General features: G+C 38.7%; 1 protein-coding gene across 4 annotated transcripts in view; it reads right to left on the bottom strand.

The window, feature by feature from the left end:
• Positions 1-22646, bottom strand: part of NNT (nicotinamide nucleotide transhydrogenase) — a 48766-nt gene that overhangs the window by 4122 nt on the left and 21998 nt on the right. For all 4 annotated transcript variants that reach the window (XM_074813339.1, XM_074813342.1, XM_074813341.1 and 1 more), the window contains 8 exons: positions 22200-22345; positions 20555-20750; positions 19707-19940; positions 17634-17794; positions 16718-16897; positions 12358-12517; positions 11026-11107; positions 395-513 (listed from right to left, as the gene is read on the bottom strand). In XM_074813339.1, the coding sequence (XP_074669440.1) occupies positions 395-513; positions 11026-11107; positions 12358-12517; positions 16718-16897; positions 17634-17794; positions 19707-19940; positions 20555-20750; positions 22200-22345 (1278 nt within the window). The remainder of the gene's footprint in view (positions 1-394; positions 514-11025; positions 11108-12357; positions 12518-16717; positions 16898-17633; positions 17795-19706; positions 19941-20554; positions 20751-22199; positions 22346-22646) is intronic.

Below are 22646 nucleotides of genomic sequence, written 5' to 3'. Positions count from 1 at the left end.
TTAAAAACCCAACCTGTTCTCTTGGTTCTGGTGAAAACAAGTTTTACAGACCTGTTTAACCTCCCTTCAATATCTACTGTTTTCTGTACCCCTGAATCCAGTATTTCCCTTTTCCTACAGTTCCCTGTCTGTACTCTCTTCTTCTCAGTTTTCTGCTTCTGAGTTAAGCTATTTCTCGTATTCCTCTGTGCTCACTTGCTGTCAGCTGGGAGAGCACTCAGATTGCAAGAAAGACCTTTACTCATCTACAGTGTTATTGCAACAGGTACAGACTGAAACTGAATGGCCTGAGATTTTCTGTTTTTAAAATCCTTGTGTAATGTAAAAACAGAATCAAATAAAAACTGACAAGATCAAACCCAATCTACTGGAAACTTATAGCTCGCATGCTAACCTGGAAAGTCTTCATTGATCTCATCCATTTCCAGTACAATATCATAGGGAACACCAGCCTCTGCTAGGAGTACGTTCAGTTGACCAGGCATACGGCCAGCAACAGGGTGAATACCAAACCTAAAACAGGAAAGAAAGTCCAACCCCATTAATAAGTACTGACCACTGTTTTATACACTAAAATTGCCACCTGTGATCTACAAGGCTGAGAAGTTCTTAAGTATAAGCACACATGTGAATTAATAAAATGAAATGGTTAAACCTTAAGAATATCTTAATTACTTTTTCAGTGTTGCAGGGAACTGAGTGGGTGACAAAGGAAACATGGGCCATAGACTTGACTTCACCTGGAGGGCAGCTGTTCCTTTTCTGGAAAGTTAAAAGTATGACTGACACAGCAGGTACGCAAAAGAGTATGTTATTTCCCAATAAAACTAAAGAAGAAGGAATATATTTTCAATCCTTAGTAAGATGACTCTTTCAGAAAGTTGTTACATCTGCAAAGTGGCTTTGGAGAGCCTGCTGGATACTTCTAGTGACAACACAGAAGAAACTCATGGCCAGAAATGCCTGGAACACATCACTGCAAACAGACCAACAGAGTAAATTTTCCACCCAGCAATAGCTTATACAAACAAGCTTTTCTTCAATTACTTTTGAAAGTAATAGGACTATTTTATCATTTTGTCTGACTACAATCGTCAGTCTGAGACACATCACACACTGTAAGAATTTGCATTCACCTTCCAAGCAGTACAGTATTTAAAACCTTGTGACAGATACCTTTAGTTTTTCATGAATAAGTTTTTTGGCTGCAAAACCACCACCCACATTAATATGCTTTGGAAGTCCCTCACATCATTGAAAAGTGAAAGCATGACAGAGAAAATGAATTTGCGACATAATAACACTCTTCATGAAAATACCAAAAGACTGTGCAGCCTTCCTGAAGTAAAAATCACTCCTAGACCTAGAAATGCCCTTCACAAATGACCTTATTGATTCAGGTATCTCTAGAGTATGCATGGTCTAACACTCCAATTCAACAGAAAAATTAGCAGGGATTCAGACAATGCTTTGCTGAATTAAGTTAACATGTCACTTCTCATGATTGGTCTTAGAAGGAAAAAAAAAAAATAAGGAGTGGGAGTGAGAAGGTGGAAAGCTAAGAAGCTATAGCAGTACAATTTAAGCATAACAATTTAAGAAATGTTTTCAGAACAGCTCAAAACCAACTTAGAGAAAATACACCACTTATGAATTACTAAAAATTCAGACAGACACACAGAGTGGCAGCATGCTAAGGCATGCATGCAGTTCTGTAAGAGTAAAATCCTGACAAAATTCAGATGTTAAACTGGTTTAGCTGCAAATCCCAAAGACATCATTTGGTTAGATACAAATCTATTTCTTGTGGGCAGATTGTACTGTTCTGCTCATCTACTGGCTCTGCATAAACTAGGAATATCAATGTCTACTGTCCTGGGCATTTTCTGTCTTTCCAGCTCTGGAGCTATCACCAAATCTAATACTGACTCAAGCACACCAGAAATGCCTCAGATGAATGTCATATATGGCTGAAGTTACATGTTTAATGAGGAAGCCTACATGTACTTTGGAAGAGACAGAAAATACCCAAGAGAAAACTATAAATTCTTGGATTTCTGAACAGAAATTTCTGAGAAGAAATCCAAGTGAGTCAGGAATGCAATAAAAGGACAGCAGACTTCTTCAGAAAGGAGGGAAACACTGATAAATCAACTCGCCATGACAGATGTCACATACTGTGTTTTCAACGTTATTGCAATGGAAGTGGGTAACACATCAGTGATGGTCCACAAGTCACGGTCCAATCAACACAGATCGTTTGTGAATTTAACACTGTAGAAATACATCCTTAAAAGGGCAACTGAGTGCTCCATCAACAAGACAATATTAAGACAATTCAAAGATGAGACAACTGGAACTCCAGCAACAAAATTAAGGACATATGACTAATCCACATAGTACTACATATAGTATAATTTTAAGTTCTAGGTCAAACAGCAGGATAAAAGCTCATTTTAAAAGGACTGCTTTTAAAGAAACAAAGATAACAGATTACAGAATCACAGAATCATCTAGGTTGGAAAAGACCTTGAAACTCATCCAGTCCAACCATTAACCTCACACTGACTGTTCTCAACTACAACATATCCCTAAGTGCTTGTGTCAACCCAACTCTTAAACACCTCCAGGGATGGGGACTCCACCACCTCCCTGGGCAGCCCATTCCAACGCCTAACAACCCCTTCTGGAAAGAAAGGCTTCCTAATATCCAGTCTAAACCTTCCCTGGTGCAACTTGAGGCCATTCCCTCTTATCCTATCCCTTATTACTTAGTTAAAGAGACTCATCCCCAGCTCTCTGCAACCTCCTTTCAGGTAGTTGTAGAGGGCGATGAGGTCTCCCCTCAGCCTCCTCTTCTCCAGACTAAACAACCCCAGTTCCCTCAGCCGCTCCTCGCACGACATGTGCTCCAGACCCTTCACCAGCTTCGTTGCCCTTCTCTGGACACGCTCGAGTCATTCAATGTCCTTTTTGTAGTGAGGGGCCCAAAACTGAACACAGGAATCGAGGTGCGGCCTCACCAGTGCCGAGTCCAGGGGTAAGATCACTTCCCTGTCCCTGCTGGCCACGCTATTTCTGATGCAAGCCAGGATACCATTGGCCTTCTTGGCCACCTGGGCACACTGCTGGCTCATGTTCAGCTGGCTGTCAATCAACACCCCCAGGTCCCTCTCTGACTGGCAGCTCTCCAGCCACTCCTCCCCAAGCCTGTAGTGCTGCTGTGGGTTGTTGTGGCCCAAGTGCAGCACCCGGCATTTGGCCTTATTGAAACTCCTACAGTTGGCCTTAGCCCATCGCTCCAGCCTGTCCAGGTCTCTCTGCAGAGCCTCCCTACCCTCGAGCAGATCAACACTCCCACCCAACTTGGTGTCATCTGCAAACTTACTGAGGGTGCACTCGATCCCCTCGTCTAGATCATCAATAAAGATGTTAAACAGGAGTGGCCCCAAAACCGAGCCCTGGGGGACACCACTCATGACCGGCCACCAACTGGATTTAACTCCCTTCACCACAACACTTTGGGCCCGGCCATCCAGCCAGTTTTTCACTCAGCGAAGCATTTGTATTCAACTAGTTAACATTTGGGATCTTGTTGCAAAGGATAATACCTAGAATCAGAAAAAGGAGAGCAAATATACAGGACAAAACATTAACAACTTATATTTCACATGTAAGCCATGAGTAGTACACAGCCAGTCCTTAAGTGTACCAAATTCAATCACTTACAGTACAGTAGGACAACTCTTATTCTGAAGTACACTTGAGAAAACCTATCACTCCTCTGGCAGTGAAAATAGATTTTCCAACAAAATTCTCTTTTGTTTCTAATTAAATTATTTGAGCGTCTTTGTGACCAAAAGCTGCTTTGGCAATACACAAAACAAAATACTCGTGAGGTTTCTATTAAATACTGTATACACATACAATCTTATTTCAAGGGCTGGAAAGCCAAAACTTAAGCTGCCAAGAGATTCACCTTTGACTTCACCATTCCTGGCAAAAGGCAAAGAAAGAAGAGAAGAAAGGGACAAATTATCTTCATTCAGGAAGAGTTATGGCATCAACCATCAGTAGTTAGAGACTTCTGACAGATTCTTCTTGAAACCACATACTGTGTATTCACAAAGTTTGAAAAGCTGCTCATACAAAAGCTTTTTAGACAAATATTGCAGTGACTCCCAGAAGACTGCTTTTAAGAGCCTGTTAACCAAATATGAGAGTAGCCTGCCAGTATCTCTTGAAACTGGATGTGCAAATGTGTCAGAAGGAATCATTAAAAATATGTGTAGATATAAAAATATCTAAGGCTTTCATTCTTTCACAAGATATGATCTACACATATCTGGAGTGAAAATAGCCTTTCCAACAGAAAACAGAATTCAGGTAAGCATGGAAAAGAGATAGCTAAAATCCTTGATGGCTCACAACTTGTCCAATAAAAGCTCCTGACTCACAACAGCAGCCATTCTTCAAAGCTATGTGCATTATGGCAGAAACATTTTGTCACATATGTGCTCCCAGATGTTCAAAATATGAACCTCGTTCACATTCAAAAAAATTACACACAAATTATTTTGAGAAACTTGTTTTATAGCAAAAAAGTTTTAAACTGAAAAATTGCCAAGTTCCTTTGATATGCTTTTAGTATCACTTAAGCAAGAACTTCCTAAGGTTGGTTGGTTTGTTTTTAAATCAAGCAGAAATCTCACACTCTTTTTGACTTTGTTTACATGACATTAAGTTTTCAGCATACATACACTTTACCCATAACAAAGATTTACAATCATGCTGTGTCTGACCTGAAACATTATTCTGATAGTTCATTGAAACACAGAATTCACCAGGAATTTCTTCTCTTGACCCTTACCATGTAACACGGGGCCTGCTTATCACCACCAGTTGTCAAATACACTGAAGTGACCACACACCTCCTTGTTACTAAGACTTCAAACCTAAACAGCATGAGTACCAGGACAGTATATTCAGTCTTCTTAATCATCCTCTTTTAGATACTTTTTAGCCTTAGAAAAACAACACAGTACACTGAAGAATGAGTTCATATTTTGAATTTTTTCTTGTAATACAAAGAGTGCATCATTTTCTTTTAAATTTAGACTAGAAATCTAAAACTCATGACTTACACATCATACCTGGGACAGCACTTTCACACTTTCAGCACAGAAAGCACTGAAATTCAGGGCGGGGGGGGGGAGTTACAAGTATGAAGTTAATTATTGTACTATGAAAAAGGCAACTATTGTATGCAATATTACTGAAAAATCTCAGAATGAAAATTACTTCCCATACCGTTCAAAAAGTCAGCATCTATCTTTATTACAACTGGCTAGATAACGTTCTTTTAATCAATACTGAAGGAGTTAGCACATACCTAACCCAATGCAGAGGTGTTTCAAGATCACTTCATCCATGTAAAGATAGGATTCCTGCCATTGTGCCAAAGCTGGACAAGGTGATGTAAGTAAGTAACATCTGGCTGATGCCTAATTTAGCTTGCTCAACACTTTAGATGCTATATACAGGGAGAATAATTTGCTGAAGGGTTTTGCCTCACCTCCTCTTCCTCCCACTCCATTTACTCTATTTGTGTTTTGACACCTCTCCACCTCTGCTTCCAGTACAAACAATAATCTGTTATTCAAGGTAACAAGAGGAAAGAAAAAAAAAAAGCCAACTAGATGAACTGAGAAGTGCATCATTCAGATATTTGACAGCTTGAATCCTGCCATATAACAACAGTTGCAGTGTAGCACGACTTCTAAGTACCACAGTATAATGCTCTCATCACACATTACAGATGACTATGTAGATTACTAGCACCAAAGCACATAGCTGCTTAGCCCAGGTGTCATGCCTGAGGAAACAACATGTCTCCAGAAACAGTACTTCAGCATAGACTAAGCTCAGAGACTCTGCTGGGGTCAGGCCAGTTAAATTTAAACTGAATTAAATTAGTTGAATTAAGCATAATTAAGTGAGGGTTGGTACTGGCTCCCTATTTCCAACCACTATGGTTTATCACAGCAGAGGCAAGATCTAAATACCTTTGCTCAATGCAGTAACCCTCCCAAGAACCCAACTGCAGGGAATTAAGAAGAGCCTGCCTCCACAAAGCATCACAAACCAACCTAGTATAGTCACGCAGAGCTCACTTGACCCATATGGAATCAATGGCATACCTACAATACATAGAGCTATAGCTGCATCCCTGCAGAAATGGATCAGGTACAGTAAGGTTTGCTAGTCCTCTCTAGCTACACTGATACAGCACTTGAGCTAACAGATCTGTTGGACTCCATTTGTCCCTTCATCTGCAGCATTAATAATTCAGAACCCAGGCAGTTAATCTGACCGTAAGAAACAAACTGAGAACTGACACACATGTACACACTTACTGTCTTCCTAGTAAGCATACTTCAGCTTCCTAGAAACTTGCATTGACACACATTGTTCTCAGGCTGCCATGTAGCAGTGACAGTAATTTCCACCATATGCACACCTGAGCTATGCAATATTTTATGCTGGTTTAACCACTCATCCTTTAAAATTCTTCTAGATTTTCATGTAGACCAACAAAGAATGATGACTGTAAATTGATACAATTAAAGTTAATCAGTTTTATCTATTGATTTGTAGATAAATGTGTAAGTGGTACCCATCCACATGTTCTATTACTCACAAGCAATTAGAAAAATGGAGAAAAAACCCAGAACCCTAAACACATCTGATCAGAGCTCAGCCATAGAGGTAACAATAAAAGTCAAAAAAATGCAGGTCCAACACTAAATCCATGCTATCACATTTTAAAAAATATAAGAAACCCATGTTTCCATGTGCTCAAAAGTAATTGGATTCTCCAGCATCAGAAGACAGAAATCCAAGTCCTTCAAGATATCCACTCATAAAAATTAGGTCAAAAAATGCAAACCAAAACACTAATGTATTAGCAACTAATTTGAAAAGCTGTTAAAGAGGTAACAAGCATTTCTCTCAACTGTGACAGCCACCAGAAAACCATATTTGAGTTAGATTTAGAAAGTCTATGCAAAGCACAATTTTAAGAGTCCTTTCACCCTGCTACACATTTTTCTTATCAAGAATTTCTCACTATGAGGAAAAACAAAACACCTTGATAGAAAATGTCTTAGGAAAGTCACACTGTGGCAAAAGGCAAGATAGTTACCTTGATGTGGACATGGACAGCATCAATTATCCATGCACATATGAGAATGTATAGTTTTAAACTTACTATAATACTATAGAATAATTCTGTATCTATATATAGAATTACTATAGCATATAATTTAATTATATAGAAAAAAATTAGAATTTCACAACTAGGGGCCTACAAACAACACAGCATGTGGCTGAAGAACTCTGGTAATGCAAGAACTTCCAAGCTGTAACTCAGTTGTAACTTTGCAGAAATGACACCAGTTGCAAAACTGGCATTTCCTCTCCAAGGCCAATGGATTCTGGGGACCACAGGTTTTTTGTTTTACCCATCTGTAACAAGGGAAAGCTATAATGAAGGCTCAGCAATATCCAGCTTTCTATGTGATACTACTAATGCAATAAAGATGTGATCTGCTGCAAGACCATCTTAAGTAAGCGATGATGTTAGCTATGCAATTTAGTAACTAAAACAGTCTGAAGTTTCCGAACTCTCCTGTACTTCTTAATTTAAGCCCTAGTCAAAGGTTATGCATCATGTTACATAATCCTCTCTCCTCACTGAAGTGTTATGGCTATAGGCAAAGTAAATGAAAACAACAGCTCCTCTGGATCAATCGTGAGCCATGAAGCAAAAAAAGACCATATGACAAGACACAATTTTTCTTGGCACGGTATGGGCATTACAAATTGATGACAATCGTATGTCCGTGCTGGCACCCCTCCACAGCGGATGTGTGAGAGTGTCACTACATCTGGATGGTGAGCGAAGTAAGGTCCCGAGGCACTCCAGGCCTACTGAAACCAGAGGGACAGCAGCTGCACTCAATGAACACCGTGAGAGCTCCACAAAGTGATGAAAGGCCTGAATTACCACAAACTGTAAATACAGATTTATTTCATTAAAATACTAGGTAACCACTGCAGTGATGCCTTCCTGAAATTTACTCATTTCAAGTATAAGCCAGTCATTTCAAGGATTCATTCACATTTCTCCCCTGCAAAGCCAACATAAAAGGCAAAACCAATGATTTTTTATTTCACTAATGTTGATAAAAAATAAAGTTTGACCCCACAGAAGCACTGACAGGAAAGCCAAAAGCACGCGACATTGTCATCGCATCAGCCAAGGAAGGTTCTTTTGTTGCACAACTAACGGGTCTTCAAAATTTTTAATGTAATTTGGACACACACAGAGCTTTTGCTAAACATGGAGAAATAAGGTGTGAAGAGAACTGCTCCAGGAAGCAGATACACCAGCACACACCCTCATCTCTCATGTATGCATGAACAAATACACCTATAAAGCAATTCCATTTGCAAAATTGCAACATTCTGGGTAAACTAACATGTAACTGCTGCTAAACCCTACAACCAGCATGCTGTTATCCATCATAACACATGATGTGGAACACTACAAAAACTTACACAGTACTTTTCATTAAGCTTGGTAAAATAGTGGAAGAAAATAACAAAAAACAAAAACCACTAACTGCTAGAGTACTGATTCCAAAGGAAAGACACCATCTAACTGAAATAAACACATGGAAATCAGAGAATGAGTCTGGCTAACCAGCATCTGCCCAAATATCTTGTTTTAAATGAAAACCAAGCCTTGACTAGTTTTAAAATACCATAGTTAGAAAATAGTTTCCCAAACAATCAGCAAGGGAGGCACCATGTTAGCTCTCCAGTACTTTCAAAAGCTATAAGGTCTATGAAAAATTGAAGGAGGAATGGACTTGAGGCCCATACTGGCACCTAAGAATTATCCCTGCTTTTTGGAGCAGCACTCCAGCAAAATAAATCCATGGGACTGGCCACATGCACTCCAATAATCCTTCCACGTAATACTCCAAGAACTCCAATAGCAATCTTGCTCACAATAGCAAAAACTTATGGGAACCCAGTAAGAGTAGGTTTAAGTTGCTTAACAGATTTAAGTATCTGCCAAAAGAGGACAGGCTGAGATCTGGGATTCTTCAGCCTGCAGAAGAGAAGACTCAAGGGAATCTTATCACTGTGTATAAATACTGATGGAGGTGAGCAAGGAAGACAGTCAGATTCTTCTCAGTGGTATCCAGTGAACAGACAAGAGGCAATGGTCGCAAAATGAAATACAGGAAAAACCTGGCTTACTCTAAGGGTGATTGGACATTGGAACTGATTGCCCAGAGAGGCTGTCAAGTCTCCATTTCTGGAGACCAGATATTCAAAATCCAACTGAACAAAACCCTAAGCAACCTGCTCCAGCTGACTCTCATTTGAGCAAGGGAGCTGGCTGAACCAGACAATCTCCAGAGACCTCTAACTTCAACTATTCTGATACTGTGAAGATTCAGGTTACATTAAAATAGTGACAGAAGTTAACATCCTCAGACCTTCCTATGTTCACTGGCTACTTACTGAACAAATCAGACTCTAGAAACCTTCAAAGCATGGTGTGAGAGAAGATGCCACAGCCCTAATGCTTGGAAGGGCAAAGGGAAGTCAGATAGTACATCCTGTGGAAGCTAAAGTCCTGCTGCTAACGTAACATCACATGGATTGACTTAAGAGAATTTCGAGGAATGTAACAGAAAGATCTACTTTTAACAGAGGCACTGTCTGCAGCATATCAGTCCAAAAACAGGAGCTCTTGAGCATCTGCAAGACATCTCTCATCAATACACACTGAATGTCTTCAGCTATTCCAGAGCGCAGAAAGGGTTAGCAGAAGAATAAAAAGGCAGGGTAGACTGTGGATTTTTAACTTAAGAAGGACATCCAACACTGTAGTGTGATTAATTCTTTTCAGCACTGTTTCAAACATGCCAATCGGAATTGGATGCTACTGTCCATATTTTTTTTAAATATATATACAAATGTTGCTGTATAGTAGTAAGCATTACTTCTATTAATGCAAGTCACTTATCCCAGGAAAGAAGTCAGTCCCATGTTCTGGGTGCAGAGACTGCTACCCTATCTACTCTTCCAGTTCATACTAGAGTGACCCCAGCAAACACTCCTCCATACTGCAGGAGGGTCTCATTTCCTGACTAGTATCCTCAACTCATTGCACCCCTTTAACTATTCCCCAAGCAGAGGGGTCCATTTCCTTAGGAAATTAGGGCTTTTAAAAAAAATATTAAAGGTGTTTTAGCCTAGTGAACAATCCCCCTTAATGGAGGTTTCCCTTAAGTTGGGCCTGTGCTCTCTCCCTATTGACTACAAGCATGAATTAAAACTATTCTCCCTGCACTGAAGTCAGCTATTGTGACTACTTCTCACAGTAACATATTTGCACAAAGAGCTATCCAACCTCCTTAACTTTAGAAAAGCCTGCTCTCTCTTGAACACAATACAAAAAGCTACATTAAAGTTTTATTTTACAAAAAACTTCACTGCTTGTTTTGTAGAAATATACTGCTATATTCAAAGGCAGAGCATACATATCTAAAGGAGCTAACCAAGATTCTGTTGCTACAATAAAGTAGTATTAAATTTTAAAGCCATTCTTTTCAACTGAACTTCAGCATGACACCAAACCAAAACAACAACAAAAAATTATTCTCCAACTGCTGGGGCTACTACCAAACCCCAAATTTAACAAGAGTGTAAGGGAATAAGGCATCTTTTACAACAAAGCACGAAATTTCCATGAAATTTCTAGATATTCAGCTACAGGTTAGTAAGATTAGAGCATTTCTCCTGCTGGTATTTTTGAGAGAGAGATCAGCATGACATAAAAAAACTTCAACCAAAAAAAGACTTGTAAGGGATTTTAATGGAATGAGTAAGAAGCCAAAAAACAAAGAACCTGTAATTCTTTTCATTAAGGAAAGTACTTACCTGACATTTTTCCCTTGTTCTCTCAACATCTTCACCAGATCAGCTATCGGGTATTGAGCTTTTGCTGCACACAAACCATAACCTGAAAGAATTTCCAAATTGTAAGCTAATTTTTCTGTTTCAGTGCAGACAGAAGCACTCACAATTAAACAAAAAAATTATATATATACACACACACACCCCCGCCAAATACTCATGTACTCCCAGCCTGAGGACTGTAATTCATCTCTTCTTTTTGGTCTCCTGACCACTAACAGTGCAGGTTTGACCAGCCAAACAACGTAAGTAACTTATTTCAGCTTCACAAAAAAAGTGTTCCTTTCTCTATCAGAAAAAGTTTCAGACAGGTACGCTGAAAAATTGATAAAGAGGCTACTATCAGGTTACTTCATCACTACTATCCTCACAAAATTTTGGATTTGCATAATGTAAATCTAGTAATTAAGTACGGCTTTCAGCAGCAAATAATATTTTCAGTCTTTGTCTGAATTAATTCATCAGAGCAGCATTGCCCAGGAAGAAAATGGAGAGTATAAATTATTAATGGTGTCCTCAAGGTTTGACCACAGGAGCAAGAAGCAAACTCCTTGAAGACATTTGGAAGCTTTGTTGGAAACAAAGGTAACTTCTCAAATTCGAACTCTACCTCACCGATGTTTTGATTTAATATGAAGTAAAATGAAAGAAGACTTTGTTTCTCAGCATTGTTCTCATTCCAATGCTAAAATAAATTTAACACAATAGTTGTACCATTCAGTTTAAGAAAAACAAGTCTTGAGCTATTCACTACCTGACCTCTCCTACCAGGGAATGTGCTATTGAATCATATGAGCCTACAGCAAACTCAAGAGTTTTGGTTTTTGGGGTTTTTTTACTTTAATTCTAGTATTTATTGTATGCTAACTAAGTTTTAGATGTTTTTCTGTCATTTTTTTAACAAAACAATGAAGAGTTGAGCAAGTAGATGAGAAGCATAAACAAAATCCTCTCTTTCGGTAAGCTAACAGACAGGTATTTTGTTATAGGTACTACTGGTACTGTGGTAGTGCTTGGAAACTCACACCACAACAGCTGTACACAAAATTAACTATAAACATAATTTACAAAAGACAGTCTTTGTCTTGAAGAATTTAAAATCTACATAAATAGGACAAAATTTGAAGAGACACACACAAGGAAAACTGAAGTGGCATACATATGTCTACACAGAGGAATGATGACTGACCTGCAAGACCAGCTACAGTTTTTTGGTTTGGATTTTTGATTGGTTGTTTAGTTCTTTTAATAATACATCCTCTGAACATTTTGCTGCGTAAGTCAAGAGTGTCTTACCTGGTGTAATAATAATATTATTGGCTTCCTTTATCATTTCAATTGCATTGTCCACATTGATTTCTGTGTGGGTTCCAGTAATTTCCATCGGCTTCCCACCAGCTGTTGACGTGGTGCCATAGCCCCCTAGAATCACATTTGCAAGGGAACGGTTCATAGCCTGAAAGACAAGAGGTTTGTGATCAGCTAAAGATGAAATCAAAAAAAAAGGAAACAAGATGTCCAAAAGAAAACTTGTGAAAATATTAAAGCCCTCATAACAATAGTATTTATCTGCTGGTTTTGCCTGCTTACAACTCAAAACATCTTAAAAGAGGCTCCTTAAAACAGAGACACAGATTAACACAATAGCCAAACACCAGCTTTTAATAAATTACATTACACATGTAATGATAGAGCACCAGCGTTTCCCCAAGACAAAGGAAAAAACCAATGCAAAGAGCAAATATTGGTCTCATTTTGTTCTCAAAAGAGAGGATATAAAAATGCATATTTGATGAGGGGGTTTTTTTAAACATCTATATACACATACACACCATTTCTGTAAGATACTTTCTTAAGTTCTTGAGCAATTCAACATGTAAGCACAGAACTGCTATATGGCAGCATGGAAATCATATAGCTCTTACAGGTAGCACAGAAGCAAAGCTCCTACAGCAGCAAGACAGGGAAAAACACAACAACACTAAGTAGCAAGACAAAATTAACGAAATGCTAACTCAAAACAAATTGTAATGAACTGAAGGGGGCCATTAACTTACTGGCTGAGCACCAAAGGGAAACAAGAGATCTTAAACTAGGATCTTTAAGAGGAGAACACATCCTGAAAATTTGGCTCTGTTTAGATACATAGCCAGGAAAAGCCACTGGCTATGTGTTTTCACTGGCATATCTTCTTGTGAGTGTGGTCCCAAAGCAGAATCTGGCAATATCTGGAAGTAGGCAAAACTTGTAATTGCAGTAAACAAAACTTCAGAAGCAGGAAAGCAACAGGATAAATTGCTTCTTTAATTAAACATGTGTCATACATGCTGTGCTATCCCAGAAACCACAGCAAAATTTAAGAATGGATCTGCAGAAGGACACATACAAGTGAAACACCCACACAAAAGTATGCTTCCAAGTGTCCATTTTCTGCTGACATTTCAAATTATGCAACTTCACAGGTTTTTTGCTATAGCCTGAGAAGACACGCTATTCTGTGAAATTCATCATCTAGCAAATAAGCACAATGAAGATGTCAGAACTTTTGGTTAACCTGATAAATCATCACTGTTTCAGACACTGTAAGGAAGGCACGCAAACATAGTGAAATCAGCATCTTTCTAGTGTCTGATGTAGACAGTAATTCACACCCTCTAAGAACACAATGACTTTGACATGTACCACAATATTAAATTGTCAAATGGAAAAACAGACTACTTAGTATATTACAGCAGTTAGGTGTCAGGTAAGACAGCCTAGACCCTTTTAAGTTGTTGCGCATATTAGAAGCAAAGCACCTTCTACACCTATCTAAATCAAAAGACAACAGTATGACCAGACCAAAGGAAAAGAAATTCCAAAATTTTAAGAAATTTTATAATCTCCTCAAAGCAAGCATGAGACTGAAGCACCCTTGCCTGGCTCTGAACCAAAGAGCCAAGGAATGAGGTGAGAGTTCTGGCAAAAAAAAAAAAAAGAGGGTGGCAGAGAATGCTTCAGAATGAGACAAGACCTCATCAAGCAACAATAAACCAATGCAGCTAAGACCTACTCAGCACAGGGACAGTGTGGAAACTCTTCTATAGCCTATTTCACCTTCTTCACCACTACAGACCACAAACATGTATGAATAAAGCGGAAGCATCACCATTCACAAATAATCCAACCACCAGGAAAAAGCTCTCTATGCTGTGCTGTGATACTGGCCAGGAGCTTACAGCCCAGGCAAAAATCAAACCCTCAACCCCTGAGAACTCCAAGTCCTTCCACTGTGCCCACAGAAACAGCAAAGCTAACACAGGTGATGGGCCAGCATACAACTTATAAGACTAACACAATTTGTCCCTTCTCTTGCTCTATTTCATCACCCCAGTTAATGGTTCCTCTTCAGCCTGAAGCATTTTCCCCACCCCTAAGCATACTGATTCTAATACTACAGTTGCAATCATCAAGTATTCACTCTGCAAAAAAAAAAACCATAGGGGAGAAGGACATGCTAATGCAATCAAATGTTCTGAAGAAGACATGTCGTGTTAGTGTTTTAAAATAAGTCAAAATTCACAAGATGAGTGAACAGTATAGGTCTTTGCTCTTTTGTTTTGAAGTTAAATTCTTAGTCCTTAACTCACCCTGCTAATAGGGATGGGTGGAAAAATAAAAACACTCACCCTACTAAGGAGGGATAGGTGGAAAATCAAGCAGATACAAGTGCAAAAACTAAGTGGTTGTCTGAACACATGTTGGTCAATTTTATCAACTCAAGAATTAAGAGATTATCTGGATAGGCTCTGGATGATTACTGTTTTATCACAAAAAGTAACTGGAAAAGTAAAAACAAGGTTTTAACTATTAAGATGTTTCCACAAACACCTTCTCACCTGTACTAGATAAGCTTCAATACACTGCTTTGGATGGAAGTGATACTACTGGGAGGGAAAGAAAAAAAAAGGGAGGGGAAAACTGTTGCTTCATTAGCACAGGTTGCAACAGCTTAAAGCAGAGTTTACTTAAACTCTTGAGCACTTTTTCTCCTGAAATGCAACTTTAAGACAATGATACTGAATCTCCTGATTATAACAATGCTTTTAAAAGTAATGCTTTCCATTAAATGAATTAAAGCAGAAAAGAAAAATTCTGGGCTAGAAATAAGTTATTCTGCCTATTGTGCAGAAATTATACAAAATAATTTTAATTTTATGGCTGATCAACTTTAATTGACTAAGCTTATGTAAAGCAGCACAAGATTTCTAGAATACTACCTCAGAAACTAAACTTCCTGAAACTTGAAAAATACATAAAGAAAAGCCACTCTGTCACTGTGTAAGTATTTTGCTAATTACTCCCCAGGCTTCCTATTTACCTAGATTCCTCCAACCAACAGATGCAAGTATCTCAAAACTCTCTTCTGAGTCCTGAGAGGAGCTAGCAATAAAATAAATTTTTAAAAAATGAAGGGGACAGTAAAAGAAATATGAAGGTATAGAGTGACTATGCCTACTGGTAAATACATACCCAACAGATCATACTTTCACGAAGACTTACAAGAATTTGATCTTTAAAGAATATACTTTTCATACCTGTGTTGCCCATAAGCATCATCTTTCTACTGATATGGATTAAATAGCTGACTGTATACAAATATATATGTATATATATTTATATTTAAAAAGATGTCCCAAGAGCAATATAACCTGATTTCCTTTTGATAAGGAGATGCAAAATGTTCAAGAAAAATTCTTTAAAATTCATATCCGGGATTGTTCATTTGAACTCACCTCCACAAAGCTGCACAAAAATAATTTTTCTAAGTTTTTATGAAATTGTTCCTCGAGAGGGATGAAAATTAATGATACTGAACATTCCTAACGTGGTAACAACACTATTTATCAGCAGAGACAAAGTAAAAGAAGACAGCCAGAGCTGACCATAGTAAAACCATCACGACAGAACAGAAACACTGATCATACAAGAACACAAGAGCAGAAGTGAAACAGAATTACACAACAGAGAATCAGGAGGTTGGCAGCTGTTGCATTGTGAACAGTTTTAAGTCATTACCTCTCCAACTTTGAAAAGAAAAAGGAGAGAGACATGGGAAAAAACCATTACTAATAATGCAATATGATTTACACAGAGTTGAAGCTCAAGTTTGCTCTGACACAGACACTAGTATCAGCGATAATTAATGAAAGCATGCTGCCACCCCGTGGTACTTCAAAGTAGGTGCTCTGAAGAAAGTAGCACACTCCCACACACTGCAAAAAACAAACTTTAAATTACTAATTGAACCAAATATGTTTTGTTTGCTTATCAAAAGTATCTCCTGCTGATAAATTTTAAACTTAGCTTAAATTTAACAACACTGGGGAGTGATATGACTAAAAAAAACCAGCTGAGCACCGCAATCATACCTATTTGAGCCCAGATTCAAACCCTCAATGCCCAAGTCAATGCAAAAGCTTTCCTCAGTTTTGAAGTATGTGTCTCTCCAAACCAAAGAGAGATGACTGACATCTAATCTGACAGTTTCAGTCAAGAATATTCTAGTCTGTGAACACCTAGCAGTTTGGTCTTCTGTGCTCATCTTCCTAGCAATCATGCTGAATAAGGTTTTTCATTACTTGGAAAACAAGCACAACTTCTGCTGACTTCTTACCACACACATGATGTAAGAGAGGATGGCCCCAGACGAGCCAATGAGCGCACCAACAATGGTCAACAAGTTGTTGTTCAGTAGGAAGCCCTCAGCACACAAAGCCCATCCAGAATAACTGTTGAGAACAGTAATAACTACAGGCATGTCAGCACCTCCAATAGCTGCTGTTAAAGTGACACCCTGGAAAAGGAAAGAAAATATTTCAGTATAAGCTACAACTAAGGAGAACATGCAGAGAAGACAATACGCCTGCAGCACTGAAAAATAAATACCAAGTTACTTAATAACATATTCAAGAATTTTCAATGTAGGAGACCATCCAGCTGTGGCCTGAGGATTGGACTTGCCAATTCTGCCTTTTGAGAGAGGACACTCCACTGTCCTCATGCTGCGCTTAAGTCACATTTTTACTTGCAAAAATATCCTACCAGCTCCATGGAACTGTTCATACCATTAAAGGATTCACACTGAGCAATCTTCACAAGACTCAGTCTACAGAATGGTAATATTCAGGGTAAACTTTGCAACAGCTGGTGTGAGTGACTGGGGGAAGTTACATATGGGGATAATCTTACTAAGTCATCATGATAACCTGTAGATCCAGAGCTCTTTTAAGTATTTTACGGATAAACTTTCCAAAAAGTCTTTTAAAATATCAGTTTGTCATATGAAAGACTCCATTAAGTCACAGCTGCAAAAAGTAATTCTATACATACATGCCTGCTCTCTGGAACAGTTCTGATTCACAGCTAGATTTAGGAAAGTCAGTTGCTACTTGCTACTGCAAGTTAGCATACAGGCACTATGACAGCTGTGACTCAGGATGGTAAAATACAATCATTAAATGGAAGCTTGCAAAGCTTAAGAACAAACTGCTTGTTTAATTTGTTTCACCTCCTCCAATTCCCCAACTTACCATTATGGCCGAGAGAGCTGACACAGAACCTAAGCAAGTAATTCCTGTTGTGTAACTAGGATCAATCATGTATGGAATCATTCCGCCAATGCTGGCAGCCAGCAATCCTGCATTCAATGCATGTCGACCAGGCAAGAGCAGTGGCGCAGAATTCAGGATACCTGCAATCAAATGCATATTCAGAGACTGACACACACATGCAGGAGAGCCTGACTCTTGCCTTCAGAGAAGACTGAATACCTTAGCAAAATAAAAATTTAAAAAAGCGAAAGGGAGGGGCCGAAGACAAAACAAGTTAGTTGAAACTGAGACCTTGTGCTGACTCAGTATTGCAAGACATTCAAACTCATTCTAGGTTCTCAAATACTCCTGTTTAAACTCATTTTACTTCTTAATCTTGCTGAAATGCTTCAGAATAATCACAAACATCTCTTCGCTTGAAAAGCCTTTTTTTAAAAAAAAAAAAAAACAACATACTTTCATTCTGGCCCCAAGTCTTTGCATATTGTATATGATGCTTTGTAATAGGAAGCTTTTAGCTGGAACTTCTTTGTACAGGTGCGTGCGTAGAGAAATATGACTGTGAAGATAACCCCAAATATAAAACACTCCTGCTTTCAAATGTTTTAATTTCACCAGTACCCTCAGTCACTTCCCACAGCTTCCTTGGACTTTCCACAGTTTCCCACATTGGCAGAGACTTGAGGGGAAAAGAGGGTTTGGTATTTGTGTGAATCACTTTAAAAAGACAATTACATATTTATTTTCACCCTAGGGTTGTTTGGTTTGTTGGCTTTTTTCTCCCCAACAACACAGCAAAGAGTAAAAATAATGCAAGTTTATCTGTTACTTTTCATGTAAGTACTCACCAAGTGCCTCATTTAAATTTACCTGAATTCAAGGGAAAGTATGAACTGATAGTCTTGGGAGTCAAACTGTGTGACCTACTACCTCCAGTTCAATAGTATAGACAAGCTTATTATTGCATATCATGCTGATATGAAAATGCAGGGGGAAGAAAAAAAAAACAAAACAAAAACCCCCAGGGAAGTGGGCTGAGACAGGCAGTGAAGTTCACCAGGGACATGCGCACAAATGATGGAGGTGGCCGAAGGCGTAAGATGGAGAAGAGAAAAAAAAACAAACAAGAAAAAATAAATGAGTAACTACTTAGCAGAAACACATCAGAAATACATACTACTGACAAATCCTTCAAAAGATTATTAGAGAAGACAGCTTTCCATCCATGTCATGCTTCCTCCTTCAATGGCTGGTCTCATAAACACTGAAGAAAGCAAACAGATGTTTCCCAAAGGAACTATTGCAAAGCTATTAACAGGATTAGTAATAGGAAGCTCTTAGCTGAAACTTCTTAGTACAGGTATTACTTCAGTTTCTCAAAAGCTGTATGCTTACAAAACCAAAAATAAATGCAATAAGAAATCTTCAGGTGCATAAGAATCAGGAATTAGTGAGTATTTAATTTAGAAGGCATATTTACTAAAACAGTAAGAGGTATGGCGCATGGAGTTTGCACAGTAGGTAAACAGTGAACTGAATGGTTTAAAGTGAGGCACTCTCAACTGATATTGCAAGCTGCCTACCTAAATGAAGCCTTCAATGCTAAGAACAAAACCCAATAAATATTAGCGGTGCTCACTGAGACCAGCAGTTAAATTTTCAATTAAATTGTCTGCTCAAGAATACAGTGTGATCATAAAAGTTCAATAAAATAAATTAGAGAAACAGTATCAGGTACTGTCTTAACAACACTAAAGCAACACTTATTTCTAGACAAGATGAACTGAGGGAAGCTTACATGAATTGGGAATTAATAGCAGTAGTACGTCCAAACACTGAAAACAAACCTTTCATAAATAAAGCTGTACACAAATTAAATAGAATAAAAAAGACAAAAGTACATATAAGAATTAAAACATATAAACTGTTACCTGATGCAAAATACAAGGTTTCTTTCCAATCACAGAGCAGTCTAAAAGGCAGAGCCAAACTTCAGGGGGAGGGGGGACCAAAACCTTTAACAAATACTTAATTCTGAATGGAAGGTCTCACCTTGCAGTTTTCCATAAGCAACAAGAGAGCCACTGAAAGTCACTCCACCAATGTATGTGCCAAGGTAGGCCACAATCTTGGTGAGGTTTGCAGCTGGATCAGTAGCAAAGTGAGGATATTCAATCAGGTATTCTGCTACACAGGTGAGCACAGCAGCCAAACCAACCAAACTATGGAAAGCAGCCACTAGCTGAGGCAGATCTGTAATCTGGATGCGTTTAGCAATCGTCAAACCTATTGAGAGTTGGAGACAGAAGAGAAGTCTTACAAAACACAACAAATCTGTGCAGCTAGAAATTAACGTATCATGGTTCAGTGTGCAATGAATACATGCACACCATGCCTGTTCCAATGGAAAAATTTGTTCTACAGTAGAAATTGCTATGGCATTTAACTGACAGATGCATATGCGTATTTTGTGCAGTGAGGATATCATGGAAATTAGAGAGAAGATTTAAGCATATCATGTTCTTAGAAGCTTCACTAAATATTGAGAAATTCAGCATTTTCTCTGATGAAAGCACAAATGTGAAAAATGCAATTTTGCAGCATTCAGCCCAGAACTGAAGTATCAAGTTGGGCAAGTTCATTCACTTCTGCATACCCAGTTTCCCTAACAGAGATGATATGCTCCTGCTCTTTCACCAGTCTCCCCATTCTTTATCACATCCTGATACATTAATAAAAGCCCTGGGACTTACGATTCTTTGTTCACATATTTGCAAAATAACATACACAAGCCATAGAAGTCAATTCACCTGTGAGCTATACAGTATTTTGTGTAAATACAGCTTGCATAAATCCATGTATAGAGCATATATTGTTATTTTATAGTATCATACACATACCTATGGTACCACCAAGTGCCATTGCACCTGACATCTGTGCCAACAATTCAGGTGAGGGTTTCAGGCCTCCAAGAGTTGCTGCTAAACCTCCTGCAACACCAATCATACCCAAAGCATTTCCAAGACGAGCCGTTCCTTGGGTGGACAGACCAGCCAGGGCACCAACACAGCACAAGCCTGAGCCCAGGTACATCATCTTTTAAATAAGAAAAACATTAATATGCATCCATGAGTTAGAGACAAACTGAAAAATCATTATGAAAATATTTCTGATTATTACACAAAAGGACTGATTTCTCCAGAATATGTGTAAGTCACATTTCTTAACTGAAGTCAAAACCCTTGACTGTGGGAAAAATGTTGTGTAGGATGTGAGTTTGGCCAATTAAAACATGGTCTCTATTAAAACTTTTTCCCCACTTTATGACCTTGGTTTATCTGTACCATGAGCTCCAATTGTAGCACAGACTACACGCTACCCTCCTGCCACATCCAAGGTCACCTGCTCCACCGACTGAGCCAACTCCGCCTTATCCCTCTAGTCTTAAAAGACTGTCATGACAGAGCAAACCCAAAGTATGGACTAAATGAACTCAGTAGACATTCTGGAAGGACGACACATAGACTAAGAAAATGGTATCTGTGAGGCCAGGGAAAGGGCTGGTTGTTACTTACAGTGTATCAGGAACCTGAGCACAACATAAATGGTATGGAATAAGGGATGGAGACTGTCCTGGTTTTGACTGGGACAGTTAATTTTCTTGAGCTGGGAGGGAGCACAGCCAGGGTGCCAGGCCCAGATTGGCCATTGGAGTATTCCATATCATGTGACATTATGCTCAGTACATAAAGGAGGTGGGTTCTCTCTCCATTGGGGCCTCTGACAGCTGGTCGGGAGCAAGCTGGGTATTGGTTGGCAGGTGGTGGACAATCACATTGTGCATTACCCCTTTGTACTTTCCATTATTGTTAATGTTTTATTACAATCATTAAACTGTTTTTTATTTCAACCCACGAGTTTCTCTCGTGTTCCTTCAGTCTCCTTCCCCATTCACTGAGAGTGGAAGGGTGAGCAACCCACTGGGTGGTGTTTGGCTGCCGGCTGAGTTCAAAACACAACAAGTTCAGAATAAAGTTTTTCTTTAGTACAAACCCAAAGCTAAACAGTCCTGTTCATTATCAGAACAGTTTCAAAATTTGCTTATGGCACATGTGAACTCCTGTTTTCAAAAAGTATAAACAAACTTAAATGAACTGAGCTGTACATGTCTAGATAACTGAAAAAAATCAGATATAATACAAGCCCCTAGCATAAAGGTATGTTTGGAGTCATTTTTTCCAAACACAGAGCGGAAATACACATTGATTTTTCTTACTGTTAAAATAAATGCAAACAAAAGTTTACTGTAAAAGGTGCTATAGGTACAATTCCTGTACATCCCTCTGTGCTGAAAAGTTTTAAAATTTGCAGATTCAGCATTTGGGGTACGATTTTAAACTTAATCAACTTCAGATTGACCTTGTGGGAATACGTAGCTGATGAAAAACCATGGCTAATTTGCTGTTTACTCCTCAACAGAGTAAGCACAGAAGAAGCAACCGTGCTGTGAACAGTGGGCTAAGAGCCACAAAGTTATCTTCTTACCTGTTCAATATTATAACCACCACTGAGTGCAGCTGCATAGCCTCCTACAAATACACCACCAGGAAGTAGGTACAAGTAGTTGTACTCAGGAGGATCTGTGGGACGTTTGAACATATCCAACATTCTCTGTGTAACTAGAAATCCACCTGGCAAAAAAAAAAAGAAAAAATTTTACAAAAATAAAATCTGAAACTATATATACCGAGGTATAAGGGAAATACTCGGTTACATCGTATTACCACAGAAAGTTAGCAACTGACACCAACAAAGCCTCTGAAAAGCTAGTAATCTGGAAAACCACCAGGAAACAAAGGTGTAATCAGGGTGAGATCCTGCTGTCTTTTTTAACTTTTTGAGGAAATTCATAAAATGAGGAGTTGGAAAGCCTGGAGGACTTGCTCTGGCTCCATACTCTATGCTGACTGTAGGATACAGGTTAGTTTATGA

This window comes from Strix aluco, chromosome Z (assembly GCF_031877795.1).
Source record: "Strix aluco isolate bStrAlu1 chromosome Z, bStrAlu1.hap1, whole genome shotgun sequence".
Taxonomy (NCBI): Eukaryota; Metazoa; Chordata; class Aves; order Strigiformes; family Strigidae; genus Strix; species Strix aluco.
The sequence above is the reverse complement of the archived record's forward strand: the minus strand, read 5'-3'. Positions and strand labels throughout refer to the sequence as shown.